Here is a 19,799-nt window from a genome sequence, read left to right as displayed (position 1 = left end):
CGTCTAATGTTCCACAGTTGGCCATGACTCATGTTGTTATTTCACCGGTCAGAACAAGAGGGCAAAAGACCAAAAGCAAGCAAAAGCATATTGATAAGGAGCAGACTGTATATAAACATAGGGGACAAACCAGTAGGACTCATTATAAAAGGCAGCTAACCCTTTTGGTCGCAAGGGGGAATTACGTGAAGTACAGTCTAATGTTCCTGATGCTCAGTGTAATGATACTGTACATGTGGTTGGCAAGGATGGCTTCTGGGAGAAAATGGAAACATTATTATCGACACATATAGGGCCAATTATGGAGAAAATTTGTAACTTAGAAGTGCGGGTTGGTTCTATTGAACAATATATAACACAAATTCCCCATTTAACCAAGCCTACCCAATCTTTATTAGTTGCCCCCCAAACGGAATCCACACTAAATAATGCTGGGTCTATATCTGATTCACACATGATTGTGGGTGCCAAGGACAAGTCAAGAGGTCCAGTCATACATCATTTAGCTCCAAGTACTTTGCCTAATAGCGCCAATAATATCAGTAGTAATACAACTGCTAGGGGAAGTCGTGAGGGGAATGATATAGCTCTGCTGGAAAAAGTTGCCATTTCAATGGAAGGCACTGGGAAGCAAGGAGGCCCAATGATAGATCATTTAAGGGGTACATGTCAATCCGAAGATTTTAAAAGCAATAATGTTCCTTCTGTGATGAACTTGCCACCAGAATGTGGAGCATATGTTGCAGTTCTTTGTAATGTCCACAGATTACGGAAAGGGCAACTTGAAACAAATGTATCTCTTAAAAATAAAACCCTTTATTGGTTAAGCAAAAATTGTGGGTTTTCAATCTTAGATGCAGACCAGATCTTACTTACTCAAAGAGTGGGTTGGATAGGCCCCACAACTATAGGCTTTGACGGGGACTGCGTCATAATTAATTTTGGCTCACCAGTGTGGGTCCATAAAGTTTTATCTAGAGCCACCCCGCCCTCCTGTTGGGAATACAACACAACCCTATTGCCACTCGCCTATGTCTACAAATACCCTATGATTAACAACCCTGTTACTGGGCATAGGGCTTTTCACGTAAGGAACAATTGGCTGCCTATGGAGCCGGCTGCCAGTTCTGCGTTCTCTCCCTTACCACTTTATAATAGGTTTCAATGTCTGACACAAATGGAGGATAATGATTGACATGGAAATATAGTGGGTAATACAGTGGGAAGTATCGATAAGGGGTTTATGGCGAATTCTAACATAATTATAAGGCAAAGTGAAGCAATTAATAATCATCAGGATCTCACTATGATGAATGGGTTACCTGGTACAAATGACTCTGGCGAGCCTGACAACTTAACAGCTAGTATACCTAGAGAGCCTACTATGAATACAGATGTACCTACAAATTTGCGCAATGATAAAACCGTTAAAACACAAGAAGGGTATTCACTAATAACATGGAATATCGCAGGTCTTGGGAATAAATTAGGTACACCCTTTTGGCAAGATTTTATCACCTGCGAAGCGACATAATTTGTTTACAAGAAACATGGAGTACAGATTATGTCGCAGTGGAAGGTTACACCTCTTATTGTGTTAATGCGACACCCTCCTTAATGGGTAGAGCCAAGGGTGGATTATTGTTGCTAATTTCTACTAAATTGATTGGATGTAAAATTATTTCCTATTCTTTTATTGACATCCATAGTCAAGTTTTGCGACTATCATTCCCTGTCGGAAAGGATTTGGTACTAATAAACCGTTACAATAATAATTTTCGCAAGGATAGGGGAGCTTTTCTAGATTCACTGGAAAAAGAGTTGGACAGGGTATTAAATATTTCACTTAAGCTGGCGGTTGTTGTGTGGGCAGGTGATTTTAATATTCAAGCTTGCCCCACCACATTTACTAACTCTTGCGGTTATATGAAGACTTATTCGACCACCGCGGGGACTAAGGATGATATGTTACATTTCCCACATTGTGATTATGGCATGACCCTTAATGCTTTATTGGCTAAATTCGATCTATTAGATTGTACCGAGAGAAAGGGCCATATCAAATGTCCATCATTCACTGGTAAGGAAGCAAATAGTAATATTGACCACATCTTACTAGCGAGGAATAGTCCATATATGGACCTTTGGATAACCGAACAGGTGGTAAGTGACCACAACAGCATCTCTATAGATCTGTTGGCATGGGGTAACAAACTGACTAATATTGATTACACAATTACAGATATTCTCCCTATCAGGCCGAATGGTATGAGCATTAAGTGGGATGGTGTAGACCCATATAAGATCCAATCGGCTGTGGTTAGTAACTGTAGAGACAGTATCAATTACTGTTTAAGGGATGAGGTTACCCCTGGCAAATTATGTATGGAATTTTCTAATATAAATAATGTGGTTAGGGATATATTAACTCGGAAATCCAAAGGTCCGAAAAAAGTCAGAAAGAAGTGGTTCGATTCTGAATGTACGGAGATACTATCTAATCTAAAGTCAGCCTTAAGGTCCAAGCCTAGTGACCAAATCTTAGTCCGTAAGTTGCGAATTGACTACAAACAAGCTGTCCTTGCCCATCAAATGGCGATGAGAATAGATGCCTGGGATAAGCTAGGCTTTGCAAGTGATACTAAAAATGTTAAACTTTTTTGGGAAATTATAAATAGTCCCTTTTTAACCCAGCTCGTCATGGGCATTGAAGAGGTTAAAGGATGATCATATCCCTGAGCTGACGTCCTATGTCAACTGCATGGAGTGGATAAAACACTTTTCTAACATTTTTAACCCAGATAAGGTTTTCTTAGATCCCTTTTTATTAAATGATTCCATTTGGCCTTTTATGTCACTAACGATTTGCGTCGACGAGGTGCGAGAAGGGATGGTAAATAGCAAAGGGGGCAAGGCACCAGGCCCGGATGGTGTCCCGATTGACTTATAGAAAGATGCAATGGATCTCTGGGCACCAATCCTGATAAGAATTTTTAATGCTGCCTCTTTGGGGAATTTTCCAAAATCATGGGCTGAATCATTAATTGTCCCCCTACATAAGAACAGCTCACGATCCGAAGCATGTAACTACCGTCCAATTTCATTGTTAGATTCTTCAATTAAAGTGCTAAGTAGGGTACTTTTAAAAAGACTGGAAGATTGGGCCGCAGATTCAAATGTATTGACCCCAGTTCAATATGGGTTTAGGAAAGGCATTGGGACTAATGAACAATGCCTAAATTTGGATTTGCTTATTAATAAATATACTGTAGTGAAAGGAGGCAATCTGTTTTTATGCTTCGCTGACTTGAGCAGCGCGTTTGATCTAGTGGACCATTCACTCCTTTGGTCAGTATTGCTCGATTTAGGAGCACCGAAGGAGATTGTATTTTTCTTAGCTAGGCTATAAGGCTATACGAAAAACTTTCTTGCAGTGTCCGATATGGGCCCACTGGTGAGCGAACTCCCTTTTTTACTGTGCGTAGAGGCATAAGGCAAGGATGCGTTATGGCACCCTTTTTATCCTCCCTTTTTATTAATCAAATTGCATTAATTTTAAACAACATCCCAGCCGATGCCCCCAAAATTGACAATACTGTCGTATCTGTACTGTTATATGCGGACGACGCTGTCCTAATTTCCCGCACCCCTTTGGGACTACAACGTCTCATCGACGCTTTTACTCTTTTCATAAATGGTAGGAAATTGCTGATTAATAAATTAAAGACTTTCACCATGACATGTGGCAAAAAACTGAAGTCACCACGGTCCTTTTGTCTAGAAGGTTCAAAGATCCAAGCTGTCAAGACATTTTGCTATTTAGGTATCAATTTTGATGGTAACGGCAAATGGACCAACGAGCAAGTAAATATTGGACATAAAGTGAATAGGAATTCAAATGGTATTTTTCGTTTTGCAACGAAAATAGGGGACCATAGAATAAAGGACATGGTTACCATATATAATGCGAGATGTGTCTCTTCAGCTTTATATGGAGCTGGATTATGGGGTTATTCCTCTACTGTCCAACTTCAGATAAATGAAAACAACTTCCTTAAACGACTGCTATGTGTCCCGGCTGCAGCTTCTACAGATTTGATACATCAGGAAACTGGCCTTAAATATATATCTGACCTGGCTGCAGTACGCCCCTTATTATTATGGCGTGCAATATGGCATAAAAAGGAAACTGCGTTTACGCAGTCAGTAATTAAAGACTGCCTTAAGTTAGACCTTTGTCATCGTATTCCGTGGTTAAATTATATTATCTTTTGGTATAATACATTGTTTGGAATTAATATTCTAACAAATTCAGAGTATATAATACCTCTTTCAAAGAAGGAAATTAAAGACACATTTTTATTATATAAGATGGAAGAAAGAAATCAACAACTACGGACCCAAAAAACTTTTGTATTCTACAGGCAGCTTAATCTTAAGAGTGGGCTCCAGTCGTATTTGGTGGATGTGACTAGAAAATCGCACCGATTTGTATTAGTACGTTTAAGACTGGGCATTGTACATCACCTTGTATCCTTCCCTGTAATAGGGGCAGGTTCCAATTCGAATTGCCCTTGTGATAAAGTCTCTAAACAAAGCTGTTGCCATTTCCTGCTATTCTGTAAGTTTTATGTTTTCTTAAGGAAATTTTATTTGAAACCTATCCTTTTAAAATATAACATCCGTTTAACAGCAGACGCTATGAACTTACTATGTTCCCTTCAAAGCCCAGACGTCTGCTTTCATGTCGCATTATTTATTTTGAAGTGTAGAGCTGCCAGGAAATCCATAATTTTATGATTATGAGAAATGCGTTTTGTAATTGCCATCATGTAGCTGTGTACAAGTTTATTATGATTGCATGGTGGTGTTCTAGATAGTTTTATGTTTTTACATGCTATCTTATATATTGTTGTAATAACATGTGTAAAGTTGTCCTGCTACGGCCGTTTTGTATTTGTGCATTAGTTTTACTATGGCATGGTAGAGTTTCTACCATGTTATGGTTTTTGTACTTAGGCACACGTCACTTTATTTTGGTATGGGATGATTCCCAAATTACGGAATTCTTGTTCCTTGAGTAATAATATACTGATGTAACATGAATGACAACATTTTGTACTATGCACACATCTCTTTATCAGCAAGGTGGAGTTTATAATTCCGTTGGAATCCAAGTTTACCTTGTACCATCCACTTATTTATTAGCGACATTTGTCGGGCTTTATTTTAATTGATGCTGTATTTTTGTATGGTGCTTTATCACTCCGTGCGAGATACTGGTGTCGGTTCAGTGAATTGTCATTAGATTTTAAATAAGTCAAAACATGTGTCACAAATTTTTATTGTATTTTATTATGTGTGTTCAGCTTATATGGTTGTATTCATACTAACCGAATAAAAGCCTTTTGACTTGACATATGTAATTTTCAGAAAAACACACATTCACTGGATGATGTAATCAGTGATGTAATCAGTGATGTCATCAGTGATGTCATGAGTGATGTCACTGACCATGTCATGAGTGATGTAATATGTGACGTCATCAGCAGTGCATTGCGGGCGCGCGAGTTATAGTTAGCTGAACTAACTATAACGGGGGAATTTCAATGGTTTTGTACGAGTGAAAAGTCCAGCTAACTATAACGCCCCTGAAACCTATGATTTTTCAGTGAATATATATATATATATATTATCTACTGGCGGTCGCCAGTAGATAGTTATAGTTAGGACCGAGTTCCCATAGGAAATCTGAAAATTCTATTTTGAATAACTTTGGCGCCGGTTGACGAATCCTCGCGAAATTTTCAAAACTAATGGGGCACTCCGCTCAGCTCCTACCCTGAAAGTCTCGGGGTGATTTGTCAAGCGGGGGCTGAGAAAAAAGGGGCGTCCCAAAACGCATTTTCCCCATGCATTTTCCCATCGGACCTTTAGTCGAAGGTACAGCCCGAACACCTGAACAGAATTACCTGAAATTTGGCAAAGAGGTATTCCTCAGGTCAGGCATGTGCCTTTTGCATATATGGTGTCAATCTGTTCAGTAGTTCCTGAGAAAATTGCAGTTAAAAGTACATAAATATCTATATGCGCGCACCGTGCGCGCACCAAATGTCCGCGAGCGTAATTCTGATTGGTGGTTAGATGTCAGTCAACATTCGAATCGGTCGAAATCAGGAAGTGTCGGACGCCATTTTGTGTGTGACAGTGAAAAAGAAAGGTGGAGAACGTGAAAAGGGGGCAGGGTAGAGAGTTCCTGACCCCCTAGCCTTTGTCAGGGGGTCCCTGAAGGACCCCGAAGGGTGAAAAAAAACATTTTATATTTTTTCAAAAAATCGTGGGGTGCGCGCACCGTGCGCGCATGGTGAAAAACCCTTAAAAAAAAAACCATTTTAAAATGTTTATAAGTTTATAGAAGATATTAACTATGCTGTTCAACTTTATCCAAATTCAAAATAAAAGAGCTGAGTCATTCCATATTAAAGGATACAGTCAATCTATAACTATATACATAGGTAGTTTATTGTAAAATAAATATATAAAAAATATAATAATACATACATTAAAAAACCTTACAAATTCACTAAAAAAACCATAGGTTTCACACACGTTATAGTTAGGAATTAGCATTTAAAAAACCGTGCAAATTCACTGAAAAAACCATAGGTTTCACACATGTTATAGTTAGCTGGACATTTCACTCGTAAAAAACCATTGAAATTCCCCCGTTCTAGTTAGTTCAGCTAACTATAACTCGCGCGACCGCAATCCACTGCTGATGACATCACATATTACATCACTCATGACATGGGTAGTGACATCACTCATGACATCACTCATGACATCTCAAATGACATCACTGATGACATCATCCACTGAATATGTGTCTTTCTGAAAAATAAATATTTTTTATATATGTATATCTAAAGGTTAATGGAAGAATAAATGGGTAAATAAGTGTCTAAATGGATGGGTTTTTTTGTAAAATTTATTGTATAACTGACTTATTAACAGTATCTTAGTGAATACAGTGATGTAATATGTGACCTCATCAGCAGTGGATTGCGGTCGCGCGAGTTATAGTTAGCTGAACTAACTATAACGGGGGAATTTCAATGGTTTTTTACGAGTGAAATGTCCAGCTAACTATAACATGTGTGAAACCTATGGTTTTTTCAGTGAATATTTATATACATACATACACACACACTCACACTCACTCTCTCTAGACTGGACCATATCATTGTATAATTGTAAAAAATATATATATATATATATATATATATATTCCCTGAAAAAAATCAAAGCGAAAGTGATCGCGATGACGCACACGAGTTTTCAAAGTGCTGCTGGCGGCCGGCTGCGCGCGTGCACGATCGCGTGAACGCAAGCGTTAGGCCAGCCAGCAGCACTTTGAAAATCCCACATACAAAATGTCTCTTCGAGCCAGCGCAAGCGCTGGGGCTCAGCGAAATCTAAAAATGAATCCAAGACCAATTTAGAAAAATAAGTCCTATTTTTAGGTTTCGCCTGCACAGCGCTTGAGCTGTGTTTGAGAAATATATTGTTTTTAATATAAACTTAAAAGAGACTTACATCCCGCCTCCTCTCTTTCCTGGCTTCTCATTGGTTCCTGTGCTTGCAACTTACCTATTCTCCATTTCTATTGGCAGTAGCATATTTTCCACCCTTTACTAATGCGTGTTCCTCGTCTGTTTCACTTATCAGTTTCCCACCGCCGAAATACTGTTAACATCAGCTTTGGTGGACCTATATATTCTTGAAGTTTTGCCTTTTACTGTTGCAGCATATTTATATAACAATTTATCACTCCAAGAGATTAAGTGATTTGCATAGAATCACAGTATGTTGCGCGGCGCAGCTGAGACTAAAATCGGGATCCCCGGCTCTTGAGTCAGCATCTTTGGCTGCTGCGCCATATCCTCTCCCACTCTCGTGTTATCTGTCAGGGAGCTCTTTTCTTATCCTGGACGATGATTGATGAAAACAGCTCTTTATTTACTACAGTGGCAAAACCGATGCATTACCACTGCTTGTTATATAAGTTTTGATACCAAGAACTTCGATAGAAAATAAGTAATTTTTTAAATATTGAACTTTGCAGGTAAGTAAAGTAGTTACTTAAATGCACCTTTATGCACAATGCTTTTCTATGGGAGAAAAGGCATAAATAGCATACAGGTATTTACTTTGGGTCTTAAAGTTGTAGGGGCCCAAGTCAGTTTTAAAGCTCTTTGGATATGATGATATGAATTTTTGACCATGAAACCCGCTGATACCAAATTGTTATCAATGTTTTCTTGTCTAGTGTTTACAAGAAGAATATGTTGGTCTTTATTTGGTCCTCCCCATCCCCTCTTTAGTTTCATTGTTTTTTTGTGCATCTTTATTCAACAGCATAATGAATTGTACTGTATATTTGAAGTGTTGAATCGGAGATAAATTGTATATGAAATGTCTTTTCTACTCAATAAATAAGAAAAAGAGTTTTAGGGGATTCACAGGCCTGGGTGGTCTCAATCTTGGCATGGAGGGTCTGCACCTTACCCCCACCCACTAGGTGTCCCAGATACACCACCGAACCCTGCCCCATTAGGCACTTGCTGACCTTGATAGGCCTGCCTGTATGTGGAACAGGTGTTCCTCCCAGCGGGAGCTATAGATAGCTATGTCGTTTAGGTAGCCGCTACTGAATGCCTCCTTCCCTGTTATCCAACCTCTGAATGGTGTCAAGGGCATTCTTCAACCCAAAGGGCATCATTCAGAATTGGAAGTGACCTTCCAGGGCTAAGAACGCAGACCTCCATTTTGCCCCCTCAGGCCCATCTGCCAGTACCCAGACGTCAAGCCAAAGGTACTCAAGAACTTGGCATCTCCCAGCCTGTCAATTAACTCACCAGCTTGGGGGAGTCTTTGTGACTGAGTTGAGCCCCCTGTTATCCAGGCAGAACCTGTGTTCTGGGGTGGTGCCCAGAGGGGCGACTTTAGGTGCAGCACCACAGTACCGGCTAAGGGACTATTGGAGTACTCAATCAGCCCCAATGTAATTAATTAATACTAGCCCTCACTTTGTCTGAAAACCTGTAAATTTTGTTTTTCGCAGACATACTGTCTCCAGTATCAATGTCATGGGTACATAAGTGTGTAAACCCAGGGTCTGGAGGAAAATAGAGAGTGTCAGACTGTCCCAGCAAATGGCGATAGTCCGTCTTCTGTTCTGAATAGGAGCGAGGTTGATACCCTCTGCAGATCCATTTTGCTCCTTGGAGGATAGGAGGTCAGGGAGGGGTTCACTCTCCTCTTCCACCCTATCATCTGTCAACAGGAGTATGGTGACTGCAAACGTCTCACGGTGGGGTTTAAGGCCGTTGTCATGAAGTACCTATAAGGAATTTTGGGGGGTCTTAAGGTCCACAGGTAGGTGACCTCCCCCGTTCGCTCCTTCACCTCGTAGGGCACAGACCAGCAACCTTGGAACGTCCTGGGTTCCATAACCCAGACTTTTTGGCTAGGTTGAAACTCAACCAGGGTGGCCTTCTGATCATCCCAGCACTTCATGACTTTCTGGCTGGCTTCTATGGGGCTCATCATGATGTCCGCCCGCCATCGTTGTGGTGCTGGGACCGCCTGCCAGACGTGCGGCGGTCCCACCACACACCACTCTACTGTACTCCACTCTGCGCCGCTCCACTCTACGCCACTCTACTCTGCACCACTCTACTCTATGCCACTCTACTCTATGCCACTGCACTGTATCCGACTGTACTCTAAACCACTGCACTCTACGCTAATGCACTCTACACCTCTCTACTCAAAACCAAAGTGCTCCACGACACTGTACTCTATGGCAATCTACTTTGCACTACTGTACTCTATTTCAGTATACTCTATTCTGCAACACTCTATACCATTACATGTTACACCACACTACAGCACTGCACTCTTCACCACCATACTCTACTCCACTCTACTTTTCAAGCTCTACGCCACTGCACTCAGCAGCACTCCACTCCACTCTACTGTATACCACTCTACTCTATGCCACTGCACTCTACAACACACTACTCTGCACCATTCTACGCTACTGTACTCTACGCAGTTGCTCTCTATGCCACTCTACTCTGCGCCACTGCACTCTACACCACTGCACTCTATGCCACTCTAATCTATTCTTCACCACTGCACTCTATGTGGCTCTACTCTTCACTCTGCCACTATGCTCTGCAACACTCTTCTCAACGCCACTACACTTTTCACCACTCTGTTCTACACCATTTCTCTCTGCGTCATTCTATACCACTTTATTCTACTCTGCACCACTGTACTCTATTACACTCTACTCTGCAATACTCCACACTACGCCACTGCACTCTAAGCCACTCTTCAGTACATCACTGCACTCTACAACAATCTACTCTGCACCACTACTCTCTATGCCACTGCACTCTACTCTGCACCACTCTACTCCATTTCTTTCTACGCCACTACACTCTACGCCACCCTACTCTGCATCACTTTATGCAACTGCACTCTGCAACACTCCACTCTACACCACTGCACTCTACTCTTTACCACTCTACGCCACTGTACTCGAAGCAGCTGCACTCTATGCCACTCTACTCTGCGCCACTGCACTCTATGGCACTCTAGTCTACTCCATGGCACTCCAGGGCACTCTCCTCTATGCCCCAACCCTTTAGCGATGCTGAACAGCAGCCACGCTGGTGTAAAACATGGCTAACACACATTGGCAACTCCAATAGCTCTTGCATAAGCACGACCTATTGGCTTTGCCAAGGCTTGTTCACATTGTGTATTTATTGTGTATATTTGTATTGCTTTCTCGTGCCGATGTATGCGCAGCCTGCCTCAACTGATTAAATTTAATATTTGAAAAAACAAATAGTCATCTATTTATAATATGTGATTATCCCTACTGTGATTAGTTCCATGCACAACAGTGGTATTGATGATACATCTTTATGGACTAGACCTCTAGAGTGATTCCCTCTGTGGATGATCAGCTCAGTAGCCTCTGAGACAGACAGTGTTGGCCGGGCATTGCTTGCCGCTAGTGTGATGGTAGGCGGCTGGAGCTGTGTATTAAGTGCATTCACTCATTGGAAACATGTGACATGGCATTCCTAGTTCTACTCAAGTAAACTGTACCTGACACCGCTATCCAGACATAGTACTGGGAAAATATATATATGAATTAAAAAAGTAGTAATTCTCCACCCGTCGGTTGGCGTACTTATATGGGCGCAGAGTTACTGCTTATCAGTATGAATCGGTACACTTGAATAGTAGGTGCCGTGATAGTAAAAGATAGAATGGGAAAGATATGCGTCAGTATTCTGTCGTAGATGTGCTGTGTGAAGTTCATGGTGTAATGTGATTGGCATCCATTATTGCTATTTCTATTATGACAGGGCTCTCAACGTTGCTTTGTGCCGTGGTGTGCACACCGGAGTACAAAAGCTGCAGGGATCAGCAGAGAATGCCAGCAGGACTGCAGAAGTCCCAGATACCCAAAGCTCAAGGGATTTCCGGTAAGATTTGTGTTTTTTTTATGTTTGTAACAATTGGACTTTTAGTTGACTGTTTACTAAGGAGCTCGCACCCGGTCACCGTGATTATAAAAACACAGTCTGACAGGACCCGTGCATTTAAAAAGACGTTTATTTATTTTCTAACTGGATTTCAATGAAATCCTTACAATAAAAAAAATAAAAGACCTACATTTTAATAAAATATTTTTGTTTGCACGCTTTGTAAAGAATGCTTTGGTGCCTTTGGTCGTGAACTAATATTTTTGGCTCCTCTCTTGCTTCAATGAGTTAATGTTATGTCGAAAATGAATCCCAATGTCAACATTTGAAGAAAGACTATACAATGTTTTAAGAATAATGAATTTTTCCGCTGTGAAGCTGCCTTTATTTAGGCCTTGTGAAATAGCTCAGCGTGACAATGTTCTGCAGCGGAACATTTTATTGTTTCTATTAAAATATACTACTGTCTGTATATTTCTTACGAAAAATAGAAAGAGTGTTTGTAATAGCACACAACACAACAGGTTATAACAGTGTTATCCACCTTTTTTTGCTTTGAAATGGTTGGGATGTTATTTTACTAGACTCGGCGCCTCTGTCACTATCAAAGCAGCAGGTGTGATCCACATCATCGTTAACGTATCTTTTATTTTCCATCACTTTTTTCCATATGTTTCATCATTTGACATTCATAATATGATTGCATTATAAACTAACGTTTTCACGAAAGCTGTTTTCTTCTCTTACAATGACACAGGAGAAGCCCTATAACCAAGAGACCATATTTATATCTCATCTCCAAAACAAAAGGTTGAAATGGGTGGTCATGAGCAAGATTGCGGTGGCTCCCAGAGGGCAGCAGTGGATTGCAAGAAAGATACAACCAGTCAATATTATTATTAATTAACAAAATATATGCACACAACTACTTCATAAGGTATAGCTTATGATATAATGGGGTAGTGGTTTTTTACTTTGTGTATTTCTTAGAATGTGCACCGAGTTTTAGTCCCCAATAAAAACATGATGAACTCTTGAAACACATACCGAGACAGGCGATTGAGAATTAAGTGCCTGAGCTTTAACACATGCAGTAAGACCAAAAAAGATGAACATGTGTATGTTTTAATAAGAGTAGCTTTTCTTGTACCCAATAGATTATTGTACACAATCAATCGGAAGCAATGAACAAGAAACTAATAACAAATAGAAACAGGCAATGGCAAAACTAATTTGTCTCACCTGCAAGAGTCATTGGCTATATCAATGTTTTTTAACCATGTTGTACAGCAACATAACTGCTGTGCACAGTGGCTGAAAGTGAAACAAATAAAACACTGGTAGTGCTCCGCATCATAATGCTTTTTTAAATTTAACTTTCAGCCATGTTGGACAGCAGCGCACTCCATTCCACGTGGCTAAAAAACACTGACCACGCCAATAGCTCTCATAGGTAAGACCTTTTGGCTTTGCCAATGTGCTTTTTTTATTTTGGTAGGGGGGCACCTGGCTTTTGCAATCAAATGTATCAAGCAGCGGGATGTGAAGAGAATTCACACTCCAGTGCATCTCGGCAATCTCTTCTGCTTTTTGGCCACCCTGCCTCAAGAGAGACCAACTGTGAAAACGGTCACCTCACCTCACGTAAAGTATTTAGAACGGTAGTTCCCAACCTTTTGACTTCTGGGGACTCCTCCTAAACATTACTGGAACCCAGGGACCCCCACTGAGTCATTATTAGAACCCGGGGCCCCACATAAGTCATTACTGGAAGCTAGGGAACCTGGCCTAAGCATTGTTGATAAAAACATTAATCAAAGAAATACACAAATGATTATACATTTTATTTATTTCGCAAGCACCTATAAAAAAATGTAATTTTAATAGAAAGTTTGGAGCTTTTCCAAATTCAGTTGTGGCCACTCATTGTCCATACTATAGTCTGTTTGATGCGTCTACACTGCTCCCACGAATCAATCTAAGGATACTAGTTTAATTTTAGCCTCCATTTACAGAACGTTTTAAAATTTTCAATTGTACATTTAGCTTCTTTATTCACATACTCTTTATTAATCTGTTAATATTATTTAATTTTCTAAGCAGTCACGGACCCCCTGAGGAGGCTTTGTAGACCCCCAGGGGTCCGCAGACCACAGGTTGGAAACCATTGATTTATAATAATCCCTTAAATAAGTTACTAGGGTGAGGTGCAATATGAAGCACAAATTAAAACCTCATTTCCTCGTGCAACTCAGCAAGTAGAATAAGTCTTTTACTGTGGGGTGCCTGAACATATTCTTCAGCCATCTTTATTTTATATTTATTGGGAAACATTTTTTTGCTGAATGTGTATTTTATGCAACAGAGGGTGGATTATGTGGCAGTTGTGGCAAACCATATTTACAAGGAAAACGAAGCAGAATCGCTGATTTCAGTAATGATGATGATTATGATTATTCAATCGATCAATCAAGGTTTTTTAAAGTGCGGCAGATCACCTGTGAGGGCCTCAAGGCACTAAAGTTGCTAGCTGTTTTGCGATGATCTGTTCATTCGAACAGCCAGGTATTGAGTCCTTTCCTGAATCGCTGGAGCGATGAGGCGGTCCCGAGGTGGATGGTAAGGTTCTTCCAAGCTTTGGCCCCCAGGTGTGAGAAGGAGGGTCCTCCTCTGTCGCCTTGGCAGATCCGGGAGGTGTCTGCGAGCAAAAGGGAGGCGGATTGTAGGTGTTTGGTTGGTTGGTGGAAGGTCATGTGTGTTTTGATGTATGCTGGTCCCTCGTTGTGCAGGGCTGTGTATGCGTGGGTCAACATCTTGGAACTGGCATCTCTTCTGGATTGGGAGCCAGTGTAGCTTCTGGAGATATGGTGGGATGAGGGATAGTCTGAGGAGTTTGAGGAGGCGATATTCTCCTATGAAAAGGCATGGTACAAAATGGATTTAAATGGAGAGAAAAGCACAAGTCTGTTATAATAAATTAGTGGGGAGCTGCAAGAGGTGTCTCATTCAGAATCACTTATTTTTCATGGGCAACTAAAAGACAAACATATCTCTAATTTGTTCGCTCATGATCTTGCAAAATTTTGCAAGATAGTACATTTAGCTTCTATATTTAAATACATTTTATTAATTTGCTAATATTATTCAATTTATTATGAATTAATGTATGTATTTAATTCTTTAAGTAGTTGCGGATCTCTTGAGGAGGCTTTGTGGACCCCCAGGGGTCCCTGGACCACAGGCTGGGAACCACTGATTTAGAATAATCTCTTAAATAAAGTACCAGGTGGAGGTGCAATATGGAGTATGAATTAAAATCTAATTTCTTCATGCAACTAAGAAAGCTTGAATAACTATGTGAGGTGTCTGAACATATTCTTCTGCCATTTTTATTTTATATTTAGTGTAAATAAGTTTTTTGCTGAATGTTTAATTTATGCTTCAAAAACACAAGAGCAACCCATATGTCCATGTGAACTGCGTGATAGCTATTTAGCTAGCAACAACTGTTCACAAGAAACTCATTTTAAGAAAGTGATTTTCATTTTTGCAAGTATTTAACTTTTGCAAAGATTCAATCATAAGCCTGAAAAAGTAAATGTAAATGTAATATAATCAAAATATCTAAATGTATTCAATATATGCAATATTAGGTAATGTATTGTAAGAAAGTAGCCTGAAGAGTATATTGATTAATGCTCACTTCAGTTGAAATGAGTAATATATTTATTTATAATTACACTCGCTCACACACCAAAGTATATTTATAATGCATATGCAATAATTAGAGAATAGAAAATTAGTGACATTTGTGACCCCAGTCAAGTGACCATAACCAACTTGTATTAAAACATGAAGTGACTGTATTTTTTAAAAAACGACAGGTTATTGGAGTAAGAAGGATGTCATTTGTGATTCTGATTCACTGTTGCCGTTCAAGGACCAGAGTCTTTTCTATTGCTTTCAAGACTATCCTTAATGGTCTGATCAACATCTCGACCTGGATGGCGGATTGCTGCCTGAAATTAAATACCGACAAAACGGAGGTATTGTTTTTCAATCAACCCTCTCCTCCGATCTCTGGTGGCCGACGGAGCTAAACCCTCCCACCCATCCCAGTTGATTCTGCTAGGAATCTCTGGTTTAAATCTGACACACACCTCTCTTGTAAAGCCCAGATCTGCCAATTCTTCTGGACCTGTTTCCGGAAATTAAAAGCCTTGCGGAGATTCTTGCATCTCCTACCTATGGACTGTAGGAAGACTGTGGTCAACGCAATGTTTTACATCGAAGTTAGATTATGCCAATAGCCTATACTTGGGTCTTCCAGCTTACCTGACTCAAAGACTGCAAGTTATTCAGAATGCTGCGGTCAGACTCATTAGAAATATGCCGTTTCGTCACCACATCTCTCCCCACCTGCGGAGCCTCCATTGGCTGCCTGTCCAAAGGAGGATATAGTTTAAGGCGCTTGCCATCGCCTGTAGAGCTTCCAGGGATAGGGGCCCTGTGTACCTGAGACAGAGACTCTGGAAATGTCACCAGAATAGGGCCTTGAGATCCAATCTCCAGCAACTTCTTAGGATTCCCCGTTTTTCTAAAGCCAGGATTGGTGGTCGAGCTTTCCCAGTGAGAACTGCGTCTTTGTGGAACTCTATGCCTGACCACCTCCGTAAGGCAGAGACTGAACAAGTATTTCGGAAGGCATTGAAGTCCTGGCTGTTCGCCCGCTCGTAGTCCACTCCTCTCTTCTTCCTTTGCTGGATGCGCTGTTAGCGCCAGGACACCTCTGTTGGAGGCAGCCGTGTGCTGTATAAATGACCTATTGATTGATTGAATGGTTGCTTACGACATTTCGACCCAACTGTGGATATGGGGGTCTTTTCAGGACAGAGAATACCTGGGGACTGCAACGTATTAATTGACATTAGTGGGGTATATGAGGAAGCGTGTGAGGGCTACTTTAAGGAATATATACAAGAGAAGTGCTTACCTAGGGGCTCTTGAGCCCCTGTAGTAAGCGCCAATTCACTTTTTGCATGTCTTCTTAATCACCAATAGTTGTCACCCTTCCTTCCAGTAATTCAGGGAGGATATATATATAATATATGTATATATAATGGGATCAATACCTAGAAGCGGGGGTAAAGGCGGTTTAAATTAGCCTGTGCGTTATAATTAAAATATGTACATGGTGACAGGAGAGGATTTCTAATTCGCCATGCAGAGTGATTTTTCATTGTTTGATCCGAAGGGCCTCAGGTGGAGACCCGATCTGTGGTTCACAAAGTGGTCCTGAGAACAGGAATGCGTCTGATGTAAATTAATCGGATATATATTCTTAGGGTTCAGTACCTAGAAACAGGGGATGGAGGCGGTATTAATTAACCTAGCCGGTCGAGATGAAATGACATACATGGTGACAGGAGAAGTTTTAAAACTCACCATGTAGAATGAGTTATCTTTTATTATCAGAATCTCTTCTGGATGAGAACCTGATCCTCGTTTACCAATGCAGTCCAACGGGATGCGTCAGATGTAACTTTCATTCAGTTACAGAACCCAACATATGGAGTACTTAGATAAATGGCTCACCGCAAATCCGGCGAAGCAGAGGCTCGTGACCGTAGGATCTATGGGACCATAATATCAGTAATTAGCACATCAATAAGGAAGGAGGCCGCCGATGCTCGGCAAGGGGTCTCTACTTACTCGAATCACAAGGCCGTTGGAGAATACCAATCGGCAGTGCCTGAGGAGATTCACAGCTCCGACCCGTCCAGCACGCTCCGTTCCACAGTAATAGAATTAGAGGAGGGAGACGCTTTGTGCGAATGCAAGTGCGCGTAGGGTTAGTGTAACCAAAGGGCGATATTGGCGGCCATCTTAAGGAGGTGAACGTGGCCAACTAAACTATATGCGCTATTGTGAATGCTTATTATAAAGTTCATTCCAAATCTGACTAGGCATCAACCTACAACAGATTGCATACTCTAATTTACTAGACCACAGGATTTTTGTCATACATACTAGGTGTCCCCATAGAATTGGTCTAAGTGGCTGGATAATGGTAAACAGCCATCTTGTGGTTGTGGTCTGGCAAGGTATTTACCTATCGTGTTTGTTATTTCTTCTACTCATTCCTGTATACATCTGTTGGGGTATACATTGTTACTAGTGATGGTAGATGGATAATATCAAGAGCAAGTATACAACCCACGCATGAAACTATATCAGAACCAATTAAGATGAATTTACAGAGTATTCGTGAACATGGGATTGCCTATGGGTTAACAATGGCTAGAATGTTGAGGCAATTCACAATAATTCATTTTCACACTGATGACATGTTAATTGGAACCACCTAGTATATTTACAGCTGAGGATGAGCATCCAGAAACCATTTTTCTGTTTGTGTCTGGTATAGACAGGCACATACTTATTTCAGACTAATAAACTTGCACCATTCTTCCAGACTATTTAGCCCTTGTTGAATTGAGTTGCATTTATCAATCCATTTACATTCTAGAGCCTGCAAAATCAATGATATATCTCCACCTCTTATTGGGATTTTGGCTTTTTCAATGACTTGCCACCACAATTCAGCATCAGTGTGAGTTTGTTCTTTGTAATGTTGTACTAATGGGGCATTTTCTATAAGACATCATATTCTTCTCCTGTGCTGTCCTATACGTGCCTTCACTGGTTGTGATGTCTGACATATGTATATTATGTTGCACGGACACCAAATGTAGTAAATTACGTGTAGAACAATTTGTAGGGTTCTGTAGGGCCACCTTAATCCCTCCATGTACGGATTCCTTGGTGTTGGTAGTGTATTGGCAGGCTATACAACTACCACATTTGAGGTGACCTTTGATGGATGGTAATCCCCACATGTTTACAATAGTGCCCTCCTGTTTGTGAATGCTAGTGTCAGAGTGTACCAGATGATCTCTAATGTTTCTACCTTTTCTGTATGAGAACATTGCAAGTTCCTTAAATATCTTCATGGTATATATTCAGTTTGGGCCAAAGCCGCTTGATGGTTTTGGCAATTTGTATGTTGTGTGGGCAAACGGTAGTCACACAAATATTTTTCTTACAGGGTGTCTTTTGTTTTGGTTTTAGTATCTCTACATCAGACGCATTTCTGTTCTCAGGACCACTTTGTAAACCATAGATCGGGTCTCCACCTGAGGCCCTACGGATCAAATAATGAAAATTCACTCTGCATGGTGAGTTCGAAATCCTCTCCTGTCACCATTTATATATTTTGAATTAGAACGGACAGGCTAATTTAAACCACTTCACCCCCTCCTTCTAGGTATTGATCCCATCGCATATATATATCCACCCTGAATTACTGGAAGAAAGGGTGACAACTATTGGTTATTATGAAGACTTATGCTAAAAGTGATTTGGTGCTTACTACAGGGGTGAAGTGCCCCTTAGGTAAGCACTTCGCTTATATATATTCCTTAAACTAGCCCTCAAACACTTCCTCATATACCCTACTAATGTCAATGAATACTTTGCAGTCCCCAGGAATTCTCTGTCCTGAAGAGACCCCCATATCCACAGTTGGGTCGAAACGTCGTCGGCAACCATTAAGGATAGTCCTGAAAGCACAAAAAAAGACACTGGTTCTTGATCTGAAACCGTGAATTAGAATCACAAGATACATCCTTCTTACTACAATAACCTGTGATTTAAAAAAAAAAAAAATGGTCACTTCATTTTCTAATACAAGTTGGTTATAATCACTTCACTGGGGTCACAAATGTCACTAATGTTCTATTCTCTAATTATTGCATATGCATTATAAATATACTTTGGTGTGAGTGAGTGTGTCTTTTATAAAGATTTCTGTAATTATAGTTAAATTACTCATTTCGACTGTAGTGAGTATTAATCAATATACTCATTGGGCTACTTTCTTACAATACATTAGGTAGTATTGCAAATATTGAATTTATTTAGATATTTGAATTATATTACATTTACTTTTTCAGGCTTATGATTGAATCATTGCAAAAGTTAAACACTTGCAAAAATGAAAATTACTTTCTTAAAATGAGTTACTTGTGAACAATTGTTGCTAGCTAAGAAATATTTAATTTATGCAGCAGAGGATGGGTTATGTGTCACGTGTGGACAAACCGTATTTACGAGGAAAGCACATCAGAAACGCTGATTTCAGTGAAGATGATGATTATTCAATCA

At 40.4% G+C, this 19,799-nt stretch overlaps 1 protein-coding gene across 1 annotated transcript in view; it reads left to right on the top strand.

The window, feature by feature from the left end:
• MRPS11 (mitochondrial ribosomal protein S11) overlaps positions 1-19,799 on the top strand; it is a 190,714-nt gene that overhangs the window by 30,181 nt on the left and 140,734 nt on the right. The window contains exon 2 of the mRNA XM_085644467.1: positions 11,454-11,573. Within this exon, the coding sequence (XP_085500593.1) occupies positions 11,454-11,573 (120 nt within the window). The remainder of the gene's footprint in view (positions 1-11,453; positions 11,574-19,799) is intronic.

This window comes from Triturus cristatus, chromosome 3_1 (assembly GCF_964204655.1).
Source record: "Triturus cristatus chromosome 3_1, aTriCri1.1, whole genome shotgun sequence".
NCBI classification, from domain to species: domain Eukaryota; kingdom Metazoa; phylum Chordata; class Amphibia; order Caudata; family Salamandridae; genus Triturus; species Triturus cristatus.
This window is presented reverse-complemented; position numbering and strand designations above follow the sequence as displayed.